Source organism: Besnoitia besnoiti, chromosome III (genome assembly GCF_002563875.1).
Source record: "Besnoitia besnoiti strain Bb-Ger1 chromosome III, whole genome shotgun sequence".
Classification (NCBI taxonomy): Eukaryota; Apicomplexa; class Conoidasida; order Eucoccidiorida; family Sarcocystidae; genus Besnoitia; species Besnoitia besnoiti.
In genome coordinates this window covers 3,993,374-4,009,151 of record NC_042358.1, presented here as the reverse complement: position 1 = coordinate 4,009,151, position 15,778 = coordinate 3,993,374, and the positions used below count along the sequence as shown (strand labels likewise).

At 54.3% G+C, this 15,778-nt stretch overlaps 2 protein-coding genes across 2 annotated transcripts; one reads left to right on the top strand and one right to left on the bottom strand.

Moving 5' to 3' along the window:
* Positions 1-954: 954 nt before the first annotated feature.
* On the bottom strand, positions 955-1,992 carry BESB_048340 (uncharacterized protein; the record flags this gene model as incomplete). Its single annotated transcript, XM_029363285.1, has 1 exon — positions 955-1,992. One exon carries the CDS (start codon positions 1,990-1,992, stop codon positions 955-957), a length of 1,038 nt encoding a protein of 345 aa, XP_029220651.1.
* Positions 1,993-9,520: 7,528 nt separating this feature from the next.
* Positions 9,521-13,608, top strand: BESB_048330 (putative arabinogalactan protein; the record flags this gene model as incomplete). Its single annotated transcript, XM_029363284.1, has 7 exons — positions 9,521-9,560; positions 10,078-10,271; positions 11,166-11,298; positions 11,663-11,731; positions 12,224-12,261; positions 12,887-12,968; positions 13,274-13,608. 7 exons carry the CDS (start codon positions 9,521-9,523, stop codon positions 13,606-13,608), a joined length of 891 nt encoding a protein of 296 aa, XP_029220650.1.
* Between the last annotated feature and the right edge of the window lie 2,170 nt (positions 13,609-15,778).

Here is a 15,778-nt window from a genome sequence, read left to right as displayed (position 1 = left end):
GAGCCGTTCCGCGGTCACGGGTACGCCGGGTACTTTAAGGCAGCTGACTCCAGTATGCGCAGCAGGATAATGAATTCCGTGCGCTAATTTCGAAGGAAAGAGACAGGCGATCTACGGATGGTCATGCAGTGCTTCTATACCCGGATTTGTTCCGTGGGTGCTTGATGGCCACACGTATGCCTCTCTAGAGCTCTACGATAAGGCCGGTCTGAACCATACAGTACTAGCATTATAGGCTCCATGCCGAATTTATGGTTTGCTTCCATTGCAGTACGCAGCGATACGCCTCCACTGAGCTGCTATGTAGACCGACCTGGTACGCCTATTTTCTGAACTAAACCAGCACCCTTGTCCAGGGGCGGCTTAGGATTCACTTTGAGCTCCCGCGCTGGGGAAGCATATCTTCTAAGAATTATCCAAATGGTTATTGCCACAACCTGCCTGCCGCTTTGGCAGAGGTACATAGATGACGGTAGACTACCGGATGCGTGGCACATTCTGTGCCACGCATCTAAACAGGTGTTTGACGACCTTCCAATTCAGAACAGCTTCGTACCAGATCACGACTCGTAGTCGAACAGGGGTTAAAAAAACTCTACATCAGCGCGCTGATGCAAGCTGTGAGAGACTGTTTGTGCTTTATGTGCAGGACCGGCATTTCCCCGTGGTCCAGAAAAGGCAGTGCGTCAAACCTTACAGGTCTTGAATGCATATCACCACCAGCGGGCTCGCGCGCCCTCAACCTTTCACTTGTGTCACCCATCAAGGCCTTCCCCCGAGGGCACAAGTTACCTGTACGTGTAATCCGCTGATCCGTGTCACACTGCCTTTCAGAAGGCGGACAGTACTCCTTCAGCGGCTTTCGGCACGGAATGTCAGTTACCGTCAAACAGGCAGAGCCTCGAATGGCTCTCCTTTCGCCTCTTCCACGCATATGGAGTAACCAGGAGGAGCTCAGAAAGCAACTAACGAAGACGGTACCGCAAGAGTAGGCTGCTGTCCTAATACTGCCACGCGGATTTCTCTGAAAATGAGCAGCTGCTGAACAATAATGTGCTCCAGCCAGTACACAGCCATTTGTTTCTGCAGGTCGGGGTAATCCGCGGCTTTTTCAATCGCTAGTCTCATCTCGTTGTTGAATCGCATAAATCTGGCCGCCAGGCTGTTCACCACGTTGATGTGCTGCTCCAGGTATGCTTCCGATGCCGAAGCCTTCCTGCGGGTTTCGTCGATAAAGTGCTGAATGGTCGCGGCGGTAAGCGCCGCGCTCCTCACAGCTTTTCCCATCCAGAATTCGATCCCGTTTGCTTCTTGAATCCTGGTAAAGCGGTCAGCAGCACGTTTGCCAGCTAGCTCAGTTGGCTTCGGTTCAACGCCAAACGAGGGATCAGAAAGCCTCTCCGGTGTCACGGAATTGGCAGGCCTCGTGCTTGTATCGCACATTGCCTCACCGTAGACCTGTGTCTGCGGAGAATTACCAATGGGAATTGTGTTTTCACTGCGCCATCCCGCATGAGCGATATGCTGCCTGTGTTCAGAGGGCTGCACTCCACCTGCCGGGAACTTACTAGGATAGTCCACATCGTTGAATGCATTGCTCGCCTGGGATACCTTGTCATTTCTCGCTAGAGGGGCCCGCCCGTTCTGCGGTTTCAACTGGTTAATAGAATGGTCGCTCTCTGCAAGCCTCCGCCCCCCCATAATACGGCTTTCTTGCTTTTCTCCGCGTTTGCTTATCGGAATTTTGTTTGCGGTTTGTCTGTAGGATCTCATTCCCTGTCGCGATCGCCGCGAATTGCGCCCCCACCTTTCTGTATGTGTCACTGCGTTGGCACCGGCACGCCGGTGACTCCTTCCATTGTAAGTGCCTGGCCCTGTTATTCCGCGGGCAAGCCGACTCCAGGTATCGCGTCTGTGAGAGCGAATCATGGCCGCTACGTTTGAATCATCGGCAGCTGCGCCTGTATCTAGCGCTTGATAATCCGCAGTCATCTTTTCATACGGAAGGCGAACAACGGGGCGATAATGATGGGAAAAGTCATTTGAAGCCTGAGAAAGAGAGGTTGCACTGACGGTAGATACTCCATCTCTTGCATTTAGCCGAGGACTGGGATTACTAGTTGTCGCACCAAGAGCAGCACCAAAGATAGGCAAAGCTGCGTCGCCGGTCTCTGCACGCAGAGGAATGTAGACAAAGACAGTCTGTCAAAAACACGTGGACGCAAATGAAAACGGATTGGGAACAGCTGATCGCTGCTCAAAGCGGCCGAGTCGCCTCAGAAACGAGATATCTTGCCCTATGTTCGAATGCTGATATCAGGCAAAATGCGAAGGTGGCTTGTATGCCATCTTCCCTTTGCAGCTTACTTTGTGGTTACACGATTTACTGAGGTTTAAGGTGCCGCAGACCGACGAACCACGAAGATGTCCAAAGTACTAGAACTGTACGCTGAATCGACTAGAAACTCACGTATTAAGTTGGGAGTCCATGCAGCCAACCAGAACGCGAACGCGAACGCCACAGACACCATTTTGAACAGGAAGAGTTGCACATGGTGGGGATAGTATGCATTACCCTTGGTAGCACGGTACTTGCAACGACGCCTGTAAGCAACCACAAAGAAGCATTTCCCTCCTCCTTTCTAAATGATGCACTGCGAGAGCACCCGCCCAGTTCCCTCAGCGGAGAGGCTGTACCGCAAAGACAACCGATGGTGTGACACGTGGCATAAAGGCAAGCCTGCTGTCGAATGTCTGTGAGACGGACTCAGATGCTTGGCGTCGTCAATGGCGATGCCAGAACTACAGCGATGAGGAGGAATTCCGACAATACAAGCACCAGCCATTCCAGCTCATGACTCATCCCACTGACACCCAAAAGCGAGGAACCTGAGGGTCCCGCTTATTTGACGAAGGTGGGAGCAGCAAGGCGTACTTCTGGTTTCACGACGTATGACAGCATACTGACATGGAATGTGCTGTGCTGGCCAATATCACACGGCTGCCGTTGTTACATGCCTCAGTCCCCTACCGTATTGTACATGGCTTACTGTCAACCGCTCCCATGTCGTCCTACTGCGGAACTGTCATCTGTCACGGTTTCGCTGGTTTTCAACAGTATACCTATATGCTGATGCAAGCGCAGGAGAACCGACAGCAGGCGTTGTGCCGCCCCCATCAACTACACGAAACAGGGCATCGACATCGTATGCCTTGTATGTCGGCGAAACTTATATAAATCAGCAAACGTCTTCTGGCTGAAGGGGTGCCCCGGTCCTCCTGCGGTAACACACACTAGGTGCCGGCACTTGATGCCGGCTATCCGGCATCCAGACATAGTCATAGCGGGTGCCAGGTAGTCCCGGAGGCGGTGCATCCCTACTCTTTTCATTGGCCAGCAGCTCAGACGTGGTTGTGACGGCATGTGCCTGTCGAAGTTCGGACTTTAGGAAAGAAGCCACCTGGCGGCCTCTCCAGAGTATGGGTCCACCGACCTCCCCAGGGCGACTTTTGTCACACATGCAAGCACATGGTACACTAGGACCACATGGGCCGCACCACAGTAGCATCTACAAACACAGCACTGCGTCTTGGGGAAAACTGAAAGGGGTGCCGTATAGAACGGCACGACTGTCCACAGCCTGGAATCAGCTTCCTGCCTGAGTTCCAGGCCCAGTGGCGCATACTGGAACACCCTCCATCTCGTTGGCGCTCATACGCGTTTTCAAAAGTATTTATTGAAGCGAGAAAGATGTTTAAGTCGTCAGGACCGTGGAGCATGCCACGCAAGCCGCGACGCCGCACAGCTTCCGCAAGAGTTCTTCACCACATAAGGGTTTGCAGCCTACTGCATGATGCGTCGCTTCCCCTATCAGGTTTCGCTCCTAGATTAAGCTTTACCGAAGTAAATCGGCCATCACGTTCCTTGTACAGGTGAGCGCTCCGCCCCGCTTGAGGCCAAGGCACGTGCCAACATGTCTTGCTCTACCGCAAGTTGCTGCCGGAGTTTCAGAAGTCGTTGCTTCCTGGGTGACGCACCTTTACATTCTTCCACCACAGCAGCTTCGAACGCGCCTCGGCCAGGATCCTCAAAGGCTCTGGGCATCCCATTTCGGACAGCATCTGCAATGAGTTTGTTAACATAAACAGTCTGTTTTGCTTTATTTTCTTCCTCGAGGACGTTGATCATCTGCTCAAGCAAGCTAATCCTGAATAGCAAACAGTAAACCTCAAAGACGGAGCACACCTAGTCGCACCTGAATTATTTCCACCTTCAACTGGCGCACCCATGGAGGCATCAGTTGCCCAACTGACCTGTGCTTAAACATAATAGTCTCTGCCGAGTAATCAGGCCCCTGCTCTGACGCGCCAGCAACTGACGGGGCAGCGGCAGCAGATGATGATGCCGCCAATTCCGCTGTGCCGCTGCCGTCGAGGCCTTCTCCCCGGGCGACTTGCTAATGACCCTGAGGGGAGAGGAAATCAGGCCCGGGTGATCTAGTGGGTGACTCTGCCTGAGCATCAGGTACAGGGCTGCTGGCGCAAAAGTCGCCATCTGACAATCAAACAAGGAATGCAGGCAGCAGGGACGGGCGACCACATGTCGCACTGCGCGGAGTGGAGCTCAGGGTGCCTCGTTGTTCTCGCCAGTGTACACCCAGAAGCGTTCTAATACGAGGGTCGCTATGTAGCATGTACCAGTCACAAACTACATTAGCCCCCTCCGGTGCAACTCATGTTGTGCCTGTGCGCGCCGTTGTCGGCATGCACTGCACAAACCCCACCAACTATGTGGCTCGCCCCTCGCGCCTTACTCCCACTCTGCATTAAATTTCCGAAAGCCGCCTGCTGGTGCCCGAAAACGTCCACCTTGCTACGCGACCTTACCACGTGATTCCTCGGTATCCATCTGTACACTGATATTGTGCGTGCCTCCTAACATTGAGATAGCGTTTTTCAGGCTTTCCATGCGAGCCCGACGCACACGTTGTGAAGTACCACGTGTCTTCTTCAGTTTCTCCGAAAGCGACTGCATGCGTTCACGGCTCGTTGAGGATTATTGAGGGTAGCGGCAACGAGCAGCCGAGATCCACGTGGTCACGGGGTCGCTTACACCTTCCGCGCGCATACGTGCTCCAACTCGCCGTATCATGTAGGTTTCCTCATCTTCGTTTTCTTGCTCTTCTAACTCACGTATTTCTTTCTCCAGACATGCTGTCTGTGACCGCAGTCGTCGAGCGCTTTGTCGTGACAACACCCGAGAGTCCGACGCGCTCGGTGAGTCTTCGCCCTGAACCGGCGTTTGACTGCGCGTGCAACCAGCACCACTGGCCCCTCTACTCGTAGAGGGGATTTGGTGGTCTGTTGGTCGGTTTTCAGGGAGATACAGTGGAGCTGAAGAGACAGTGTTGCAAGCGCCGGGACTGAGGATTACACATGCACATTATTTGCGGCTCAAACGAAAGCGCTAGGCTCACGGTCGGACACTGTCGTAGCAGCGATCCGTTCACCGACAGTGTAGTCCATATACCCACATACAGTGTATCTGGGCCATCAATCTCATCAATATTAGCGTGGCTACCACGGGTGCAGGCAATGGACGGCACCACAGTCATCAAAGTTCAGGTATCTTTGCCCACATCCACAATTACTAAGAGCGACGCAGCACAAGTCTGTGGCGTGGCAGCCTCAGCGGGACGGGATACACGGATACCGGGCGTGAGTACAACGTGTGATAAATAGTGGCAAGAGATATGCCTGCGGCTGAGGGCCTCTGGATCCAGCTGCGCGTGTCCAAAGGACAGACCGAAGGAAAAAGCAAACTGCATCATTTAAAGCTACGGGTGGATGGTGAGCCTCAGTGCCCTTGCTGATACGTGCGCCATACGGCTCTGTCTGATGTGTCGAGGCCTCCAGATGTATATATGACGCCTGGACAAGCAGATGAAAGAGTACTGCCGCGCACGCTCTGCACATCAGCGCGCTCGAGGCCCGCATCTGCGCCTAAATACCACGTGCACCACAGGCCCCTACACAAGAGTCGAGTGGATTTATAACCGCGAGACTCAGGGCAAGATTGCTGCAAGAATTTCGGGCCTTCGGTACCCGTACTGCTTCACCTTGACAGTACCTGAGCAGCTGTCGCTTTGGTTCAAACCTTCCTTGAAGCTGTCTTCAGCACACCGTACTAAGACGACGCCGAAGAGTGCGCCCGATTGGTACAACATGCCAGGTGCTCGCCGTACTGGGATGCGGACACCGGGACGCAAATGGAGAGGCGCCCATACATCAGGAAGGCTGTTACGGTCAGTTGGCGAGAATAGCATGGCAAAGGCGGTTGCCCACGCAGCGAAACACAGGCTGCCATGTGGCCATAGATGCTTGGCTGAAGACCGAGCGGTTGAGAGCTCCGCTCCAGGTCGCACCTTTAAACGTGATTCGGTTGTGGACACAAAGGGTCGACAACCCAAAACAAAGACTTCTTCTATAGTAGGCAGAGGGTACGTCTTGAAGAAAGACGTGCCGCCCAGCTAGCGTCATTCACGGGTGGTCCCCGAGGCGGCATGCACCGCGGTCCCATAATAGATTGAAACCGCAGTTCACAGGATCCCTTACAGTCTCAATTCAGTCTACTGCATCCGCGACACATCGTCTTATTTGTCTCACGAGAGCTACCAGTCCGAACAACTAGGCCAGAAGTCACCAGCGGTATCGGTATCAGGGGCGCCTCATTCGTTTATTGTGGGCAGACTCCATGGCAATCCTCTTTTGTGGGTGGTCCGGCGGTGCGGCCATATCGCAGCGGCCGATGACGTGCCCCCTAGCAGCACTCGGAATGAGCCACTGCTCCTCCGTCTTACTCAGGAGCAGGTAGCGGGCAACCCTCGCCAAGCGGTTTAGATATATCGCAATGCTTAATACAATTCAAATGATGGTACTACGAGACTGCTAGAATGTAACCTACAGAGAAGGAAATAGACAGTGCAATACAAAAAACTGTGTTAACACACAGTATTCGCCGAGCAATCAATGTATTGAATATGGGTATAGGATGAAGAAACTGGTAGTGACGGTAGCATCTCAGAACCTCATCTGTCACTACGGTAATACAGACAATGAATGCAATGCTCTGGTATGACAAAAGCAAACATCGAGATCTAGCCAGAATAACTTCTTTTAAATACCGTCAAGGCTCGTGGAGAAACGTATCTAGCAAGAGGGAAGGGCACTGCCCCGGATATGCTGTGGAGTAATTCCGTCTCAACAATTTTCACTCTCAATACGGCGGCACTCGGGGGCAGGGTCCCGGCGGATGGGCAAAGATGGGGGGGCAGGAGGAGTGAGAAGAACCTTTTCTCCGCTGGCAGCAGCGACAGCTTCCGAACGACAACTGCGTAATCTCTCACATTACTGAACTACTTCAAAGGGTTTACCATTTAATTCAGTTGCCCACAACACGACGCCAGCAGGCTTTCGCGGCCCTGCCAAACGCCGGATGAGTGACTCTGTCTGCGGTCAGTAGGGCCCATTTGCTTACAGCGGATGCTGAAGACAATCATGACAAAGCAAGCCCATCTCAGCCAGGTGGCACTGCAAAACCTATAACTCGTCCGGTCCACCGATCTCTCAATCTCCCGTGGCGCGTTATGACGTCGTCATCACCGTGGGTACCTCTATTCTCTACATGATGTATCAGGAGACTAGCAACAAGCGGGGCAGGAGTCCCGTCTAAAAGAATTTCGGTGTAGTCTGCATCACATGCGGACAGAACTAGCGTCCTCGCTCTTCTTTCTCTCCTGCTAAGGAACGAAGAGCGTGTGGGCCTGATATTCAGAAGGACTCCAAAATCTCCTGAGTGGCGAAGCTGCTTCGTTGTTGAGATTCGGATATCGTGAGGGCGAGGATGGGGGATGCACCGGGCAGGTTATCCCCCCCTTGTCCTCTGAAATGCTAAACACCGCCACTGCCAGACGGCCAGCCCATCTGAAAACACCCTTCTGCCAGGGCCGCTGCTGTTCCCTCGACAGGGTCACTGCAAAGCTCTGGGGGCAGCAGTATTCGAGAGTTCTCATTGACTGAGCGTTATTTCGCTCTTTCGTGCTGGCTCCGCCATGTGGCAGGAAGCGCCCGACTAGGACTACAGCAGTAACGCTACGCATCCAGCGTGCTCCTATAGTCGGATCGGTTCTGAAAGAGCGATTGGCGATGCAAAACGTCCGGTCTCCACGGGGTGACCTTGTTCAGCGGCCTTTGCTTCAGAATGGATCTGCGAAATCCCCGTAGACTATGCACGCGCAACACTACACAGCACTTGCCCGATACACCCCCACCCCCACCCCGCCCCCCCATTATCGCGTGCCTACGCATTCCCATTTCAAGCGTATGAGCCAAAGTACCCGCAGGTCTTCACTCAAAAATGTTTCTCATGTGAAAGCGCATTGAGCGCTTACGTCGGGGGGCCAGACATACGCCACCCGCTTCATGATGATCTCGTACGAATTCGCCCACTTAGCTGCACAGATTCTACTTTGTCAGCCACGGTACTCTTCCATGGTATTCCCTGCATGCTCCCTAGAAAATACCAAGCAAGTACTCGTGAACGAAACATCGCGAAGCCACGACACTGCTTCGCATTCCCTCGTTCCTCGCCGTACTTTCTGACACCCCGCCCCACCGCCTCCCCTTATCGCTTCAGCACATCGCATGCTTGCGTTCACTCTACAAACTGGAGTGGTCAGTCCACATCCTTGACGTTGCTTTGAAAGCTGTTATTTTTTGTAGGCAGCTCTTTGCGAACGCGTGTCACACAAATGCCGGGCTGCTCATCGGTATCACGCGCATGCCTCTCCGTGTCTCCAATGCGTGCATGCGTTGTTAGCTGGCAACACCGTTAGCGCTTCGTCCCATGAAAAACGAAACGACGGTTCCTCTGGCTGGCGTGACCCATCCTCTCTCATACGGGGCTATTCGTCCACAGACTAAGTCTCTTTTGTTTCGCCGTCTCATGAACGGTGGGAGGCTGGCGAATCTCGCCTTCAGCAACGCTAGGAGTTCCAAAGCGGCAGGCCGCGTGCTCAGTCGACACTCTGATAGCGACGATTCTTCACATCCTGTGCACTTTATTTGGCGATGTCCGACTTGTACTTCAGCGAGCCTCTCCCTTGTTTCTGAATTGAATGTATTCGTACTCGTCCTCTCGGCTGACGTTGCGACGTTTCTTTTCGTTTCCATCAGTATTCCGTCGGCTTCTGGCGGCGGACTACGGGTTCTCATGGCCTTGAGCACGGCACGTGGAAGATTTCTGCGAACTGACACAAGAGTTGTAGCGAGGAACTTGTTCAGACGAGCATTCGCTGGTGTGGAACACCGGATCGGGAAGAGATGTAGGTCGGGCAGATGAACTCTAGCAACAACACGGTGCGTGATTGTGAGAGGATTCAAGCAGCGTCGATTGACGCCCAGCATCGTTCCCGAGTGAGGAAGGCGTCCACCTTTCACGACGCGCTCCAGCAAACGAGTCATGGCGGTCAACCCCGTGCTGGCGCAAGATGCTTCAACAAGTAAGTCTCTATCGTATTCCGGCTTGGACGCTTCATCTGCCATGGCATCCACACACGGCTCGCTCTTCAGCGACGGCAGCAGCGTGCTGCTCAACTTCGCGTCCACTGTCGCCGCCTTGAGTAAATTTTTGCCGAGTACACGGGACAGGCCACCAGGTACACGCGCATGACACCGGCTCAGCGGCTTGATCTATTTGTGATTCGTTTTTTCTCCACCTCACTCTCTGCGTTCCGCTCGCAGTGCTTGCCCGCTTATGTCTATGTCCGGTCTATGTTCTTGCACAGTTTTCGTCTCGTTTCTTGAGTGGTCCGTCGCATCATCTGCAAACGACTGTGGATCCTTTCTGGCAGCCCGCTTCCCTGTGTTGCCGTGCTGCAAGTCCCTCTCCTCATCGCCCCGGCGGGCTCTGTGGCTCTCCGCCCTTTCTGCGTTACGGTTTGCTGGTCCACCCCGACCCTCTGTCTCTGTTTTTCTTCATGATGTGTACTTTCTTCTCTGAGTTTTCTCGTGTTTCAGAAGAGACCTTCCCGTTGCCCGTTCCGGGAGAAGTCTTCTTCCTCAAGCGGGCTCACATCGACTTCAAGCTGACAGGGCCTACAAATCTCAAAGCCAGCGGAGGAGTGTTTTTCTTGAGCAGCCGTCGCATTGTCTTCGTCAAAAAGGGAGATGTCAGTAAACACAAGGACTTCTCGTCATTCGAGCTACCCCTGGTAGGTGAAATTCACGCCTGCGTTCGACGCCGCGCAGAGTTCAGAATTTTTCTCGAGGTTGCCTGGCGGTATGGTCCTCGTCTTCGCGCGGACGGAGGCGCATGTAGCGTTTGCGACGTCGCTGAAAGCTCGGCCGTAATAGCTTGGCTTTGCGGGGTGCCTCTTTCTCCTGTGGCGTTGTCGGGGTAATCTGGGGTGCTGCCCTTACTCTCTTGTCAAGATTTCCACCGCGCAGGTTGCACGATTCCGAATTGCGGGTCTTTCGCGCTGCCTTCGGGTTTGAAGCCGACAGGCTACGCCCCAGACCAGGAGTGTGTTGGGTAGATAACCCTAACGGTAGATGTGTGATTTCCGGCGCAGAACCTTCTTGTATTTCTACTGCGTCGATTTTTTTCCGTCTTATTTCTCCGCTTTTGAGTGACATGCGGGGGCTGTGTCTGGTGCGGTTTGCCTGCAAGGCAGGAAACTAGAGGTTTAAACAGCGAATTACTGCTCCTGTGTGAAAGGTGCTCTATGTTTCTCAGTGTAGTGCGTCTAAAACGGCTTTCCTGCCACTGGGGTTCTGGGAGAGGTGTGCGCACGGATGGCGTAGGTTGTCTCGTTCCTTCGCGTGCGCGTCCTCTCACCGGTGGTACGCTCCTGACCTTTGTCAATCTGCCTTGCGTCAGGGACGCTAGTAGACAGATTCGTGGTGTCAGCAGTTGTTCCGCAGTTCCTAGAAACCGTCATTTTTTCTGTTGCGGTCGCCTCCTGCTGCCCGCGCTGCTCTCTGCGGGCGTGAGGGGTATCGCCACCTGGCTGCAGCGACCTCAAAGACTCAGGTACAAGCGCACATCTATTGGACTGTGCCAGAAGGCGCGTTGTTTCTTTGCTCTGTTTTGCTATCTCCCCCAGCACCTGGTGTCGGAGCCCAAGTTCGAGCAGCCGATCTTCGGCGCAAACTACATGCGCGGCAAAGTCCAGCCTCTGGAGTCTGCTGAAAACCCTCTAAGCGGCACGTCGAAATGGTCGCTGACCTTCAACGCCGGTGAGAACGCTGGGCGCGGGTGGTGTTGCGCTTGTGTCTCCGCGTGCGCACTCTGTGCGTTTGAACCTTTGTGGGGTTTTCGCACACTCCTGGGAGCTTCGACCGCGTGATCTGCCGCGAGATCAGAGGTTCTTGGCCTGGACGTCCTCGTCTAGAGTTCTCAACTGAGAGGCTTGACCCAGTTGCATACGCTTTCGAGGCGACCTGTGGCATGCGGCGGTGACGGTGCGAGCATTGCCACTGCACAGCCTCCCGGGCTGCGGACTGAAGCCGGCCTGCCCGCAGATTTCAATGGAGAGCTGGAGTGCTGTCGCGTCGAGAACCTTGTTCCCGCGCGCTGTCTTTTGGTGGCTGTCTGCTTCAGGGGGATGCGGAACTTTCCTCAACGTTTTCTACAAGCTCTGGCAGTACGCGATCAAACACCAGCCTCCAAGTGAGTTCTAGCCTTGGGTGACCTCGGCGCAGATGCGCACGAAAAAACTCGAAAGCAGACTTCACATAGCATGTTTTGCATGCACCCCGGCATATATATATATATATATATATATATATATATATATATATATATATGCGTGCATGCATGTATTCGTAAACTTGATTGCTTCTCGGTACGTGGCGAGTTGTCCAATATGATGCATCAGTCCTGGTCAGCTGGGCTTTGCGAGTCCAAAGATGTGCAGAGAGAGACCAAGCGCTCGCGAGCTCGTGTGCGGAGCCGAGTGCGTGCGGCTTTACGCCTTCCTCGAGGAAACAAGGACGCATGCAGCGGCCTTTTCAGCGATGCTCGTTTGCGGAAGGGGAGAGCGGCTTCTCTGTGGCCTTCGCTCTTCCCCTGTTCGAGACTTTGTCTCCCTTCAATGGAGAATGCAGGAGCTCCAGTTTACTACTGCACGCTATGCGGCTGCGTGCCTTTTGCTGTGTGCAGGTCCGGAGCTCGTTCAGCAGCTGCAACTGGGCAACAGCGTACGTGTGCTGCCACATCGCACTAGAAAAAGCGCAGCCTTCGTGCGAGGAGGGCCGCTTAGCTGCAGCTTTTTGCTTCTTTCCCAGTGGACTGTTTGCGGCGGGAGGGAGTCGTTCGCCTGTCCCGATCTTCTGCACGTCGAATGCTGTATCATGCGGCGTCTTCTGGTAGTTTTAAAAAACGCCCTTTCTTCAAATACCTGCGCGGATTCTGGCTCACGCGAAGGAGCGTGGGGCTGGCGGATAGAAGCGCGTCAGGCCTCGCGATACCTCGCCGCGCTGTAGCACGCTCGTATTTTACCCCGGTTGTATTAATGTGCGCATTACAGGAGCAGACACAGATATGCATACCTGATGCTGACATATATCTACATACATATAGTAAAAATAATAATAACATATATATGTATATCCACGTGAGAGAGGTCAAGTTCTGTCGGTGTTGCGACAGAGTGGGCGCCCGATTGATTTGGTTAGGCCGAGGCATTGCAATGGCGCAGACGTCGCCGAGTCAGATGGAATCCAAAAAACTGTGTTTTCATGGAGTGCTTGGAGAGAAATTAACTGTCTCGCTTGACTCAGTGTTGGACACGTGAGCCAGGTGACTTCCTCTCTGGTGTTGCAGGCGGCGTTCGTTGACCCCAATGATCCTTCAACGATTTATGTGACGCAGCCTGTCCCCGCAGGCGCGTCTCCTGCAGCGCCTGGTGAGCGTTTTGACAGAAAAATCAGAGCAAATGCAGTCCATCTGGCCCGCGGGCGAATTGCTGGAAAAAGGCTCACAGACACTGGCAAAGACTACCGAGAAATGTCGGTCGACCAACGTTGCCCGTGCTCCCGTTCGTACCTCTTTTCTGCTACTTTCTGGCTTGAGGGGACACTCCGGTTTCTTTTTGGCTTGCTGCTCGGTCTGCGTTTCTTTGCTTCTTGTAGATGCTGTCTTTTACTTTCCTCTCCCTTTGTGATTTCTCACTCTGTCACAGCGCCCACGGGTATCCCGCCTGCGTACCAGTCCCCCCGCCGAACTACTGCTCTCTTCCTCCACAGCAGCCGCCATACTACTACCCTCCGCCTGGGGTACCAGTCCCGCCTGGTACTCCGTATTCTCCGGCTGGGGGAGTCCCCTATGCTGCGCCGGCAGGTGCTCCGGGCGCCCCCCCACCTACTCCGATGCCATACCCTCCGGCGGGGCCCGGGTACCCGCCCCAGGGCCCGTACCCCTATCCCCCTCCGGGGGGTGTCCAACCTGTTTACGTACCGCGCCAAGGGGCCTGCCCGCCGCCAGGGGTCTCGGCGTCTCCGCCAGGGCCTACTGTTCCGGCTGGTGATCAGCCCCCCGCACAGTAGGCGTGCGGTGCTGTGGCGAAGAAGGGAGCCGAGGACGGCGGGAGGAGAGGTGCGAGGGCAGATGGTAGAAAAAACACAGGGAAGCGAAAGATACCTTGAAAACGAACGATATCTAGAAGACATCATACAGACAGGAAATCGCGTAGATGCGCCAAGCATGCCGAAGAGAGACACACGCTGGCAGTGAGTGGAGGGAAAGAACATAAAGTACGAGCCAGCGAGGGAGAGACAGAGTAGACGCACAGAAAACCCCGGTACAGAAGGAGATTTGAGGCCATCCGAAACTCACGTATCGCGTAGGCCTCGTCGAGACACGCGGAGGATAGGGCAGGCGCGCCAGCTCGTCACCAAGCAGAACTCGCGGAGGCGCCACGCTCAGCATACATTCGCAAATCGTGTGGGCGCTCGTGACTACAGCAGGCAGGCGGCCATGTTTTTGGTGCAGCTAGGTATGAACGCATAAATCTACACCTATAATTCTGTAAGCACTGAAGTTCAGTGAAGCCCGCCAGAAGTATGTGCCAGCTCGAAGAAAGCAAGGGATGAACGTGGAGCAGATGTGCTCGTGCTCTTCTGGTCGTGCTGTGGTGTCTTTCAAATCTTCATCGATGCTCACGCTTTTTCTTGCACGGTCTTTCCAGCCCAACCATATGACGACAAAGCCTCTGTGCCAGCATGCGACTCAGTAGGGGAACAGACGTAGCGCCTGTTCACTGCGGTAGTCAGGGGGGTTTCGGGGCTCCGTCGCGGCAGCTTCTCTCGACACTTGCAGGAGCGAGCGCTGTGGTCGGATGCGTGTGAGCTGAGTAGACGAGTCGCGTGGTCAACTGGCGCCATGAGCAAGGGGATTCAGAGGGGCCTCTTCCGATTTACTCGTTCAGGCGGGTCCACGTGAGAGAATCTGCACGACGCCCGACGCAGAAGCGGTTGCCCGTTGCCTCTTGGTTGCCAGTTTGCAAATCCGTTGTAGCTAGTGGCGGGTCAGGAGCCTCGGTTGCGGAATCTGGCTCCCTAATGCAACCATGTCGGAAAGGGCATGCCTCCTGCCACCTGAGGCATTTTGAGGAGTAGATTTTCCTCGCGTAGCACGCAGATGTGAGAACACGGCGCGTAGACGCGATGGCGTGGGCGACTCGTGCCCGTCACTTAGACATCACGGCCGCGTTGAAGTCGTTCAGCGGCAGTCTGCTCGCGTACATAGCATCTCGTCATGCAGCTGTTCACGTTGGCATGTAGGGCACCTGGCTCTGGCGCGCGCCAGCGTTGAAGCGCGATACTCCTACCCAGCTTGCTCTACGCAGCAGACTGGGGTCCCCGTGACCACAGCAATTGCGCGCAGTTCAGCGGTGATGGTAGCGTCTCCTTCGCCGACACGGGCGGCCTGCGTAGCTGACGCAGTCACTAGGTTCACCAGTCAGGGAGTGTGCTGTTCCTCACTGCTCTAGAGTAGGGTGACGCTGAAGCGTAAACCGCCACGCAACGAACTCGAATAATGGAGGAGTGAATTCACCGCGGAAATAAACAGGTTCATTTCGCCCTCATGCCTCCCCGACAAGGTGATTCCCCGTTCGTTGCTTCCGTGGCGCTCTGAGAGCTCTGCATCCACCGACGGCAGTTCATTAGAGGTGGTGCAATGAATATGATGTTTATCCTTAAACCTATTTTATTATTTCTAGTAAAAGTTATGCTAATCATCCGAGTTCGCCAGTGAGCAACATCTCGTCTGAAAGCCAAAAAGCCTCCAGGAAGATGCAGTTCACGCAAACGGTGAAGCCAGATGTGCAAATGCAGGACATGCTGCACACAGTCATGGATGGATGCGCGCTTTGCCCGCCGGCGCGTGAGAGTGTAAAAAAGTTGCGACTGAAAATGCATACAGTACCAGTGGAAGGGCAACCAAACTGAGCACAGTGCGCTCCCTTGTGGTCATAACAGCGCCACAGCTGCAACGGCGTGCTTAGGCGCCTAGAAAACAGATCTGCATAGACACTACCTATAGGCACATCGTGCAGAACGCAACTCCTTTCAGCCGTGCTACTGCACACGTACATGTTAAATGCGTGTATCTCACAGACATGTGTTTGTGATCCATTCAGTTGAAATACATAGACCTAAAACGTCGTGAGCGTCAAGACGTTGCGTCCGGTAGAAACGTGCTGCGCAAAGGTCA